Genomic DNA, 12,911 nt, shown 5'->3' with positions numbered 1-12,911 from the left:
CACAAAAAGTTTTTTCATTTTGTCACCCATATGGTATTGACTCTACCAGGTACTAAGTATAGTGCCACCTTGTGCTGGTTTTTGGGAGTAGAGCCTTGTTGAGTGTCACCGTGCGCAAGGTGCTACTTCGACAGTTCTTCCGTTAAGCCCTCAGTTTCCTGCGCCGAGTCACGGGATTGGCCGGTAGATGCAGGCGAGCGTGTGCGAGGCGGTCCCTGGCGCTTGACGGAACCATGTGAAGTCACAGCAGGCGGGGCCACATGGTTAGATCAAGCACAAGAGACAGCTGCACGAGCCAGAGCGCAGGTCCACACACAGGAGGCGGGGCGGGGCAGGGAAAATACTGAGCGGTTAAAACAAGAAGATCCGCACGGGGAAGAAGGCGGAGCCATAAAACTGCTGCGACGTAATCAGAGGAAGAGGGGGAGCAAGAAGAAGGGAGGGCCCAAAGCAAGGAGGGCAGCCAGAACCAATTTTAGGAGAGATCCAAAGACTCTCACTTAGATATTATCAACGTGATGTGAGTGAAAGTGCACGCTCACCTGTGCAGCGGAACTTCTTGCCTTTAACCTGGCTGATGCGCTTGTTGGCCAGTCGTCTGGGGTGGCTGCAGCGGGCACCGCTGGTCTCGATGGGGTTATCAAACAAGAAGTCCGCCAGCCACTTCAGGTGGCAGTCGCACATGAAAGGATTCTGGGCCAGATGGCTGATGAAAAGCGAGAATATTTTGTCAACAAGTAAGTACAGGTTTTGGTCGAATGGTCGGTCGATATGTCGTCCGATATGTCGGTTGATTGGTGAAATCAATAGCTTGGTCGATAGGTACTGACCTGTCAACCCACCAACCTGCTGGCTTATAGTTCAGGCGATAGGTTGTTCGTTAGGTCGATTGATATGTCGGTTGATTGATATAATCGATAGCTCAGCCGATTAGTACCTACCTATTGACCAATAGTTCAGTAGATAGGTCAGGCAATAGGTGGTTTGATAGGGCGTTTGATATGTCGGTTGACTGATAAAATTGATAGCACGGTCGATTGGTACCAACCTATTGACCAATAGTTCAGTTGATAGGTCGGTCGGGCAATAAGTTGGTCGACAGGTTAGTCGATTTGTTGTTGATAAATATAATCAATATTGATTGGTACCAACCTATCAATACACCAACCTATTGACCAATAGTTCAGTTGATAGATAGGTCGGGCGATAGGTCCCGACCAATCAACCCACCGATAGCTCGGGCGATTGATATAATCGATAGCTCGGTCGATAGGTAGAGACCTATCAACCCGGGCGATAGGTCAGGCGATTGGTCAGGCGATAGGTCAGGCGATAGGTCAAGCGATTCATATAATTGATAGCTCTGTCGATAAGTACCGACCTATCAACCCACCAACCTGTTGACCTATAGCTCAGGCGATATGTTGTTCGATAGGTTGTTTGATGTGTCAGTTGATTGATATAATCGATAGCTAGGTCAATTGGTACCGACCTATTGACCAATAGTTCGGGCGATAGGTCGGGCAATGGGTTGTTTGACAGGGCGTTTGATATGTCGGTTGACTGATAAAATCGATAGCGCGATCTATTGACCAATCGTTCAGTTAATAAGTTGGTTGATAGGTCGGTCGAGCAATAAGTTAGTCGATATTTTGGTCGATTTGTCGTTGAAAAATATTATCAATATTGATTGGTAGCAACCTATCAATACATCAACCTATTGACCGATAGTTCAGTTGATAAATGGGTCGGTCGATAGGTTGGTCAATTGATATAATCGATAGGTACCGAGCGGTCGATTAATATAATCTATTGGTCGGTACCTATCGACCGACCTATCAACGCATCAACCTGTTGACCTATAGTTCAGGCGATAGGTCGTTTGATATGTCGGTTGATTGATATAATCGGTAGCACTGTCGATTGGTACCGACCTATAGTTCAGTTGATAGGTCGGGCAATAGGTTGGGCAATGGGATGATTGATAGGGCGTTTGATATGTCGGTTGACTGATAAAATCAATAGCGAGGTCGATTGTTACCTACCTATTGACCAATAATTCAGTTGATAAGTCAGTCGATAGGTCGGTCAGGCTATAAGTCGGTCGGTCAATTAGTTAGTCGATAGGTTGGTCAATTTGTCATTGATAAATATAATCAATATTGATTGGTACCAACCTATCATAGACCAACCTATTGACTGATAAGTCAGTCGATAGGTCGGTCGATTGATATAATCGATAGTTCGGTCGATAGGTACGGCCTATCGACCCACCAACTTTTTGACCTATAGTTCAGGGGATAGGTTGTTCTATCGGTCGATTGATATGTCGGTTGATTGATATAATCTATAGCTCGGTCGACTGGTATCGACCTATTGACCAATAGTTCAGTTGATAGGTCGAGCAATAGGTCGGGCAATGGGTTGTTCAATAGGGTGCATGATATGTCGGTTGACTGATAAAATAGACAGCGCAGTCGATTGGTACCTACCTATTGACCAATAGTTCAGTTGATAAGTTGGCCAATAGGTCGGTCGATAGGTCGAGCAATAAGTTAGTCAATAGGTTTGTTGATTTGTCGTTGGTAAATATAATTAATATTGATTTGTACCAACCTATCAATACACCAACCTATTGACCAATAGTTCAGTTGATAGATCGGTCGGTCGATAGGTCGGGCGATTGGTCAGGCAATAGGTTGGTCAATCTGTCGGTTGATTGATATATTCGATATACTTGGTGTATTGGTAGCGACCTATCAACCCACTGATCTATTGACCAATAGTTCAGGCGATAGGTCGGGCGATCAGTCGGTCGATCAGTATAGTCAATAGGTAATTCGATAGGTCAGCCGGCGGGCTGGTCTTTTGGTCGGTCGATTCGTCCTTCAGTTTGTCCGTTGATCGATCAATAGGTCAGCCGGTCGATTAATAGGTTTCTGTCCGTTCGTCAGTCGGTCATTTCGGGTTTATTAAGTACGACATGGTACAAACGCAGCACTATTGCAGTAGCCCTGAGTACAATCATATACTTCTTTTTTTAGTTTCAGGTACTTACAGCGTTTTAATGGATCGCAGTGGCGTGAAAAGTCCTTTGCTGATGGTCTGTAACTTGTTGTCATACAGCGACAGCAGGTTGAGGTTGTGCAAGTCTTGGAAGGTATTGACGCGGAGACAATTGATCTTGTTGGCGTTCAAGAGTCTGAAACACAAAGTTTGTTCAACATCTTTTTTATTTTTATTGCAGAATACCATTGTCGGGCTGGTAAAAGATACAATAATTCTGATGGTAATGAGGGGTGCTACAACCTTGGTTGGTGCTATGAATAGGCACCCTAACGTGAAGAAAAATGACTCGTCCTCATTGTCTTTGCTTGGCTTCACTTTATAATGGAAAAGCCTGGAACATTAGTAGTTTCCTGCCGGTGGACTGCAGCGCTTGCATGGACCATATGTCACAGTCAGCACTAGTGAAGCAGCTACATATCTATTTATTTCTACCATATGCCGCAGTAGATGTTAAAATGCATTAGTTTGGGCTGAATTGAGACATCACTGCTCATGTTCTCATCACATATGCACCTGTTGCCCTGCATCCGAACCCACTCGGCTCCATATAGCAACGCTACACCTCTCCTTTGACAAAAGCAGATACTGTCAGTATTATTTAAATGGTTCCAGTTGTGCTGAATCAATATCACAAGAAAAATTCTAGGAAGCCTGGCAAGATATGAAATATGAACCCCAATAAATAAACCCCAATGCTAACTTTGGCTGACCCTGCTTCTTCCTTGTAACACATAAGCGTCTTCTAATGGCCACTTTTCAGCGCCGACTCAACTTTCCAAGCTATCAACACTTTTTCACTGACAAATACAGGCACTAAGTTTATGTTTCTAGTTCAGTGGTACGACATTTTTATTTTTTTGACAAACTGTCCCCCCAGTTTTAAAGGCCCACTGAAATGAGATTTTCTTATTTAAACGGGGATAGCAGGTCCATTCTATGTATCATACTTGATCATTTCGCGATATTGCTTTTTTTTACTGAAAGGGTTAAGTAGAGAACATCGACGATAAAGTTCGCAACATTTGGTCGCTAATTAAAAAAGCCTTGCCTTTACCGGAAGTAGCAGACGATGTGCTTGTGTGTCACAGGTTGTAGGTCTCCTCACATCCTCACATTGTTTATAATCATAGCCTCCAGCAGCAAGAGCTAGTCGGACCGAGAAAGCGACAATTTCCTCATTAATTTGAGCGAGGATGAAAGATTTGTGGATGAGGAAAGTTAGAGTGAAGCACAAAAAAAAAAAAAAAGAATAGGCGACGGCTCCAGGCAGCGGCGGTGGGACCGTTTCAGATGTAATTAGACACATTTACTAGGATAATTCTGGAAGATCCCTTATCTGCTTATTGTTTTAATAGTGTTATAGTGAGATTGTAAAGTCATACCTGAAAGTCGGATGGCTGCGGTGAACGCCAGTGTATCTGTGAGAAGCCGAGGAGCCAAGATCACAGCTGCCTTTTTGAGCTGCAGGAGGAGGTCCCATAATCCACTGAAGTCTCCGGTAAGAGCCGACTTAATATCACGATTTTCCCATCCAAAAACTTGCTGGTTGACGTAGAGAAACATGTTCGCTTGACCGCTCAGTGTTAAAGCTTCACAACAAACAAAGAAACACCGGCTGTGTTTCGGTTGCTAAAGGCAGCTGCAATCCACCGCTTTCCACCAACAGCATTATTCTTTATAGTCTCCATTATTAATTGAACAAATTGCAAAAGATTCAGCAACACAGATGTCCAAATTACTGTGTAATTATGCGATGAAAAGAGTGTGTTGCTGGGCTAATATGTCCGCTACAACCCGAGACGTCACAAACACACATCATCATTCCGCGACGTTTTCAACAAGAAACTCCGTGGGAAATTTAAAATTGTAATCTAGTAAACTAAAAAGGCCGTATTGGCATGTGTTGCAATGTTAATATTTCATCATTGATATATAAACTATCAGACTGCGTGGTCAGTAGTAGTGGGTTTCAGTAGGCCTTTAATATACCTTCTGTTGGATTAATTGTAAATAAGTTATCTCATTTTTATTCAAATATAATAGTTTTCTTATGCATTGTGTTAGACAAGTTGAAGAGAAACAAAACTTGGCGTTAGATTGAACTTGGGTTGACCTGCCAACTGCAAAGAGGAGTTTGCAGATGAGACAGAGCAACAAAGGAAGTTACTGTATCCTCTGTATTTGCATGTGTTATGTTCTCACCACAGGTGTTAGGTTTCCAACACCGCTGCAAATCCCCCTCCTCCCTTAGTGCAACTGTGTGTGTGTTTGTGTGTGTTTGTAATGCAGGGCCTCCCGAATGAATTAAAAATGTCACAGTTTGTTGTTGACGAACCCCAAGATGCAGAGAAGGAGGCAGGCATGGAGTGAGAAAACATGGTTTTGATATATCGTATTTTTCGGACTATAAGTCACAGTTTTTTTCATAGTTTGGCTGGGGGTATAAAATATACTCAGGAGCGACTTGTGTGAAACTATGAACACATCACCATAAAATATCAATAATATTATTTAGCTCATTCATGTAAGAGACTAGACGTATAAGATTTAATGCGATTTAGCGATTAGGAGTGACAGATTGTTTGGTAAAGGTATAGCATGTTCTATATGTTATAGTTGTTTGAATGACTCTTACCATAATATGTTACGTTAACATACCAGGCACCTTCTCAGTTGGTTATTTATGCCTCATATAACGTACACTTATTCAGCCTGTTGTTCACTATTCTTTATTTATTTTAAATTGCCTTTCAAATGTCTATTCTTGGTTTTGGGTTTTATCAAATACATTTCCCCAAAAAATACGACTTATACTTCAGTGCAACTTATATATGATTTTTTCCTTCTTTATTATGCATTTTCGGCAGGTGCGACTTATACTCCGAAAAATACGGTAAACAACTAGAACAAAACCAAACAAAGGGTTCAAACCAAAAGCGCGCACGTAGGCGGATAACAAACAAAAGGCCTAGCGTGGAAGATAACAGGTATCTAAAAGGAAACGGAAAAACTGGAAACAGCTAATGGCTAACAAGACAACACAAAACCAAAAAGCTAGGAGAAAACAAACTACAAATAGCTAACAGGAACAGCTTACCGCTGCGACGACAAGGACAGTTCGAGATGCTACCTCAGTAGAAGCATTCAAGTCTCACCTTAAAACTCATCTGTATACTCTAGCCTTTAAATAGACCTCCTTTTTAGACCAGTTGATCTGCCGCTTCTTTTCTTTCTCCAATGTCCCCCCCTCCCTTGTGGAGGGGGTCCGGTCCGATGACCATGGATGAAGTACTGGCTGTCCAGAGTCGGGACCCAGGATGGACCGCTCGTCGGGACCCAGGATGGACCGCTCGCCTGTATCGGTTGGGGACATCTCTACGCTGCTGATCCGCCTCCGCTTGAGATGGTCTCCTGTGGACGGGACTCTCGCTGCTGTCTTGGATCCGCTTGAACTGAACTCTCGCGGCTGTGTTGGAGCCACTATGGATTGAACTTTCACGGTATCATGTTAGACCCGCTCGACATCCATTGCTTTCGGTCCCCTAGATGTCCTCTCCAAGGTTTCTCATAGTCAGCATTGTCACTGGCGTCCCACTGGATGTGAATTCTCCCTGCCCACTGGATGTGAGTTTTCCTTGCCCTTTTGTGGGTTCTTCCGAGGATGTTGTAGTCGTAATGATTTGTGCAGTCCTTTGAGACATTTGTGATTTGGGGCTATATAAATAAACATTGATTGATTGATTGATTGATTGATAGCACGACAGGTAGTAGCTGTAATGATGACATCGACAAATCACGACAGGTAGCAACGACACAAGAGTGACAGTATTCCAGCACTGACTGGAGGAACAACGGAGGTAAAATAGGAGCTGGGTGATTGACATCAGGTGTGGCCAGGTGCCAATCAGCCACAGCTGAGGGGAAAGAAAGCACTTAGGGAGACGAACAGGAAGCTGAACCAAAATAAGAGTGCTGACAGGAACTAAAGACAGGAAATACTAAACACACAGAGGACAAACTGAAACACAGACAAACTGTCAGTGGCAAGCCTGACAAAAAAGCGAGGGGAGTGATTTGGAGCCTGTAACTGACGACTCTTTCTCCAGGCCACTCTCCTCGTACGAGAAAAGCAATCACTGGTTTTTGTCTTCCATTCTCTGTTTCTGTGTCTATATAATGTCTCATGGTATTTGACCCTGAAATCTTTATTTAATATTGCACAACTAAACATTAAAGGCCTACTGAAACCCACTACTACCGACCACGCAGTCTGATAGTTTATATATCAATGATGAAATATTAACATTGCAACACATGCCAATACGGCCTTTTTAGTTTACTAAATTGCAATTTTATATTTCCCGCGAGGTATCCTCTTGAAAACGTCGCGGAATTAATGACGCGTGCGCGTGACGTCACCGGTGGTAGCGGACATGTTCTCTCAGCACCGATCACGGCTAAAAGTAGTCTGTTTTTTTTGCATAATTACACAGTATTCTGGTCATCTGTGTTGCTGAATCTTTTGCAATCTGTTCAATTAATGATGGAGACTACAAAGAAGAATGCTGTTGGTGGAAAGCGGTGGATTGCAACACAAACACAGCCGGTGTTTCTTTGTTTGTTGTGAAGCTTTAATATGGAACAGAGCGGTCAAGCGAACATGTTTCTCTACCACATGTCAACCGGCAGGTTTCGGTGAGAAAACTGTGGTAGTAGGTCGGCTCTTACCGTAAACTTGAGCGGAGCTTGCGTCCTCCTGCAGCTGTCAAAGAGGCAGCTGCGACTTTCTTGGCTCCTCCATGGCTTACCTCAGAGACACTGGCGGTCACCACAACCCTCCGACTTTCAGGTATGACTATATATTCTCACTAAAACACTAGTGACACAATAAGCAGATAAGGAATTTTCCAGAATTATCCTAGTAAATGTGTCTATTAACATCTGAATCTCTCCTACTGCCCTTGTCTTTTTTTTTTCTTCTAGTCCCTCACTCTCACTATCCTCATCCACAAATCTTTCATCCTTGCTCAAATTAATGGGGAAATTGTCACTTTCTTGGTCTGAATCGCTCTAGCTGCTGGTGCCCATAATTATAAAAAATGTGAGGATGTGAGGAGCCCTACAACCCGTGACGTCACGTGCACATCGTCTGCTACTTCCGGTACAGGCAAAGCTTTTTTATTAGCGACCAAAAGTTGCAAACTTCATCGTCGATGTTCTCTATTAAATCCTTTCAGCAAAAATATGGCAATATCGCGAAATGATCAAATATGACACTTACAATGGACCTGCTATCCCCGTTTAAATGAGAACATCTCATTTCAGTAGGCCTTTAAGTGTAAACACACATTCATTCAAAGAGAAAGTACTCACAGGAGTTGTAGTGACACCAGGCCTTCGAACAACCCTTTGGGCAGCTCCGTGATCTTGTTGCCGTACAGAACCCTGCACAAGACAAGTCCACAAGGCTAGGAAGAGGCTAAAATGTGCAAAATCAATGCTAGACAAAACATATTTTCAGTCTCATTTTATACAAAAAACAAAAATGTTTGGACCATCACACCTCAACTCATGTGCACGCTTATGTGTGTGTTCTTGTATTTCTACCCTTCTTGAGACACCAACAAGGAAAACTACCTTCCATCAGAGGAGGTGTGAACAAGTTAGGGCATAAATCATGGTCCCAATATGGAAAACCATTGCATCCATCCATCCTTCTCTCTTGGGGTCGCAGGGGTGCTGAAGCCTATCTCAGCTGGATTCGGGCGGTAGGCGGGGTACACACTGGACAAGTTGCCACCTCATTGAATCTAATAGAGAATGTCTCATTTCCACCCCTAGTGGTGATATCTATAAAAATGAGGTTGGTCCCAAAAAGGAGGGATTTTTCAAATTGACTGTGTAGGATTTTAAAAGTGCTCCCCCTCTGGTTAACATATGAAATAACAAGTGTGTGCAAGAAATTTAAATGCAATTCCTTCGGCCAAAATTTAAGAAAACATATATATGTGTATAGAGACATACTGTAATAGCTTGAAGTAATGAAGATTAACAAATAATTCCAAACTAATCATTTAAAAATAATAATAAATTATTGTCATGATCCATGGTCCGGATTCATCAATCCATCCATCCACTTGCTACCGCTTGTCCCTCTTGGGGTCGTGGGGGGTGCTGAAGCCTATCTCAGCTGCATTCGGGCGGTAGGCGGGGTACATCCTGGACAAGTCGCCACTTCATTGCATATAATAGATAATGTCTCATTTCCACCCCTGGTGGTGATATCTATAAAAATGAGGGTGGTCCCAAAAAGGAGGGATTTTTACAATTGACTGTGTCCATAAAATTGACTGTGTGTCGGTTTTAAAAGTGCTCCCCCTCTGGTTAACATATGAAATAACAAGTGTGTGCAAGAAATTTAAATGCACTTCCTTCGGCCAAAATGAAAGAAAAAAAAAACATATATATATATATATATATATATATATATATATATGTCTTGATTGAATTATCCAGAGAATAGTGCTCGATACCGTGGTAGAGCGCAATATGTAGGTGTGGGAAAAATCACAAGATTACTTCATCTCCTGATGATTGAGGGAACCCCTCATGAAACAGTTCTGTAGAGATGAAGTAGTCTTGTGATTTTTCCCACACCTACATATATATATATATATATACATATATATATATATGTAGAGAGAGAGAAATATATGTATATAGAGACATACTGTAATAGCTTGAAGAAATTAAGATTAAAAAATTATTACAAACATTTAAAAATAATAATAAATTAACCAAAAGCAGTCTTTTTCTCACAATGTGTCGACTTTTTTCTTATAGAATTGGAAACAATTTCTCATATTATTTCTGTTTCTGTAACATTTCAATATTTGATTGTAAAATTATTACTTTGTCAAGTAAAATTATTTATTTTTAATGCAAAATGGCGACATTTGTCGGATACAATTCTGACTTTAATCAAAAGATTGCCAATTGTTTTGTTATTCTTGTAAAATAGTGACATGTGTTGAGTAAAGTGACTTTTGTCATTATTTTGCCAAGTAAAAATTCAGATCATTATTATAATGCCAACATTTTTAAAATTTTCTTCTAAAATTCATACTTTTGTCGAGTAAAATTGGGACTCTTCATAAAATTGCCCCAAAGTTTTGCTTTTTCTCTTAAAATTGCGACCGTTATTGTCATGATCCGTGGTCCGGATTCATCCATCCATCCACTTCCTACCGCTTGTCCCTCTGGGTTCGCGGGGGGTGCTGGAGCCTATCTCAGCTGCTTTTCGGGCGGTAGGCGGGGTACACCCTGGACAAGTCGCCACCTCATTGCATCTAACAGATAATGTCTCATTTGCAGCCCTGGTGGTGATATCTTTAAAAATGAGGGTGGTCCCAAAAAGGCCTGCGGCAATTCAAGGAAATACAGTGGTCCTAAAGAGGTAGGCTTTTTTCTCAGGTCTCAAGAAGGTAAGAAATACAATAACGTGTGTGTGTGTGTGTGTGTGTGTGTGTGTGTGTCAGTCCTAACACCCAGCAGAGTTCACCTTGCCCGCCCTTTCTTGTCCGTCTGTCCGTCTCCTTTTCACACTACTGATTGATTCAAATTAAACTGTCCTTCATGTTCTTATCACACTCGGTCCGTACAGCAAACAACACACACACATGTGTGTGTGTGTGTTCCTCAGCCACTATATTCGCTGAATTCCGGCGTGGTACTTACAGCGAGGTGAGCGAGCGGAGGCCACTGAAGGCATCGGCGGCGATGTCGGAAATCTGGTTCTTGCTCAGGTCTCTGGAGGAAGGGGGAGGAAGTGCATTAGTGATACACGTGTCCTCCAACTGTCGCTGACAGCGTACGTCAGCAGAGGTCAAGGCGGGGTGGGTGGGGGGGGAAGAAAAAAAAAAGAAAAGAGGAAGTAGGTGTAAGTAAATGAGGGAGGGGATGACGGACAGCGAGACGGGATGGAATGAGAAGGACGCGAGGGGAGGGAAAGGAGAGGAAAAGCAGACACGTTAAGCGCTCCCATGCATGACGTGGGATTTATTATTGAACGCTCCCATGGCGGGATGATGATTGGGTGCTTGAGTGATGACCTCACGGCCTTGCACGTGTTTGCCTGTCATGATGGAATCTGCAGCTGGGAGCATGAGGAAGGCCATATATGGGCGCGGGGTGTTTACTTCCAATACCGATATTGGACAGTAATCCGATATGGGCAGGAATCGTAATAAATACTTTTCTTATTTAGCGAGTCAAACAGAGAAGAATGGTCGGTATTAAAAAGACCTGAACTTCTAACAGGACTGATGCTTTTGAAGTGGAGTGACAATTAGCGTTTTGGCGACGCCCAGTGGTCACAATAATTAATGAAGCATGATGGAGTAAGTTGGATGATCCAGATACGTTGGTTGGTAGATACTTTCTAAAATGCTTCTGCCAAAGTGGGCCAAATCAGATTGTTTTTACACCTCAAGGAAAATGTAAAAACTTTTTTTTTTTTTTAAAGATTTGCACTGTTTTGACGCTTTGTTTATTTCCAACTCGCGTGTTTTTTATGAATTTGCTGTCAATGTTTTAAAACCAGTGAAGGTGGCACATTATGTAAAAAGGAAATAAAAACAGAATACAATGATTTTGCAAACCCTTTTCAACTTATATTCAATTGAATGGACTGCAAAGACAAGATATTTAACGTTCAAACTGGAAAACTTTATATTTTCCCACCAGCGTATTTATAATATTTGCACATGTACAAATATTATGTAGTATTAATAATATTCGTACATGTTCACCAGTATCATTTATACTATTTATACAATAACACTGGTAGTATTTATGATAATTTTCCATGTACACCAGTAGTATTTATAAAATTAGTACATTTATACCAGTAGGGGTGGGGGGAATGCAATATGGCAGTGAAGTTGGCACGTTGTGTAAATGGTAAATAAAAACAGAATAGAATGATTTAAAAATCCTTTAACTTATATTCAATTGAATAGACTGCAAAGACAACATACTTAATGTATGAACTGGAAACTTTATATTTTGCAAATATTAGCTCATTTGGAATTTGATACCTGCAAAATGTTTCAAAAAAGCTGGCACAAGTGGCACAAAATAATGAGAAAGTAGAGGAATGCTCATCAAACACTTATTTGGAACATCCCACAGGTGAACAGGCTAATTGGGAACAGGTGGGTGCCATGATTGGGTATAAAAGCAGCTTCCATGAAATGCTCAGTCATTCACAAACAAGGACGGGGCGAGGGTCAACACTTTGTGAAAAAATGCGTGACAAAATTGCCGAACAGTTTAAGAACAACATTTCTCAACAAACTATTGCAAGGAATTTAGGGATTTTACCATCTACGGTCCGTAATATCATCAAAAGGTTCAGAGAATCTGGAGAAATCACTGCAAGTAAGTGATATTACGGACCTTTTGTCCCTCAGGCGGTACTGCATCAAAAAGCAACATCAGTGTGTAAAGGATATCACCATATGGGCTCAGGAACACTTCAGAAAACCACTGTCAGTAACTACAGTTCTGGCTAAATCTGTAAGTCCAAGTTAAAACACTGCTATGCCAAGCCAAAACTATTCATCAACAACATCCAGAAACGCCGCCGGCTTCGCTGGGCCCGAGCTCATCTAAGATGGACTGATGCAAAGTGGAAAAGTATTCCGTGGTCGGACGAGTCCACATTTCACAATGTTTTTGGAAACTGTAGAAACAGAATACAATGATTTGCAAATCTTTTTCAACTTATATTCAATTGAGTAGACTGCAAATACACAATATTTAATGTTCCAAATGAGAAA

At 41.9% G+C, this 12,911-nt stretch overlaps 1 protein-coding gene across 4 annotated transcripts in view; it reads right to left on the bottom strand.

Moving 5' to 3' along the window:
- The window catches only part of slit3 (slit homolog 3 (Drosophila)), a 601,438-nt gene that overhangs the window by 194,440 nt on the left and 394,087 nt on the right, over positions 1–12,911 (bottom strand). For all 4 annotated transcript variants that reach the window (XM_061891595.1, XM_061891594.1, XM_061891593.1 and 1 more), the window contains 4 exons: positions 10,807–10,878; positions 8,443–8,514; positions 3,059–3,202; positions 543–706 (listed from right to left, as the gene is read on the bottom strand). In XM_061891595.1, the coding sequence (XP_061747579.1) occupies positions 543–706; positions 3,059–3,202; positions 8,443–8,514; positions 10,807–10,878 (452 nt within the window). The remainder of the gene's footprint in view (positions 1–542; positions 707–3,058; positions 3,203–8,442; positions 8,515–10,806; positions 10,879–12,911) is intronic.

The sequence above is a fragment of the Nerophis ophidion genome, linkage group LG29, assembly GCF_033978795.1.
Source record: "Nerophis ophidion isolate RoL-2023_Sa linkage group LG29, RoL_Noph_v1.0, whole genome shotgun sequence".
Taxonomy (NCBI): Eukaryota; Metazoa; Chordata; class Actinopteri; order Syngnathiformes; family Syngnathidae; genus Nerophis; species Nerophis ophidion.
The sequence above is the reverse complement of the archived record's forward strand: the minus strand, read 5'-3'. Positions and strand labels throughout refer to the sequence as shown.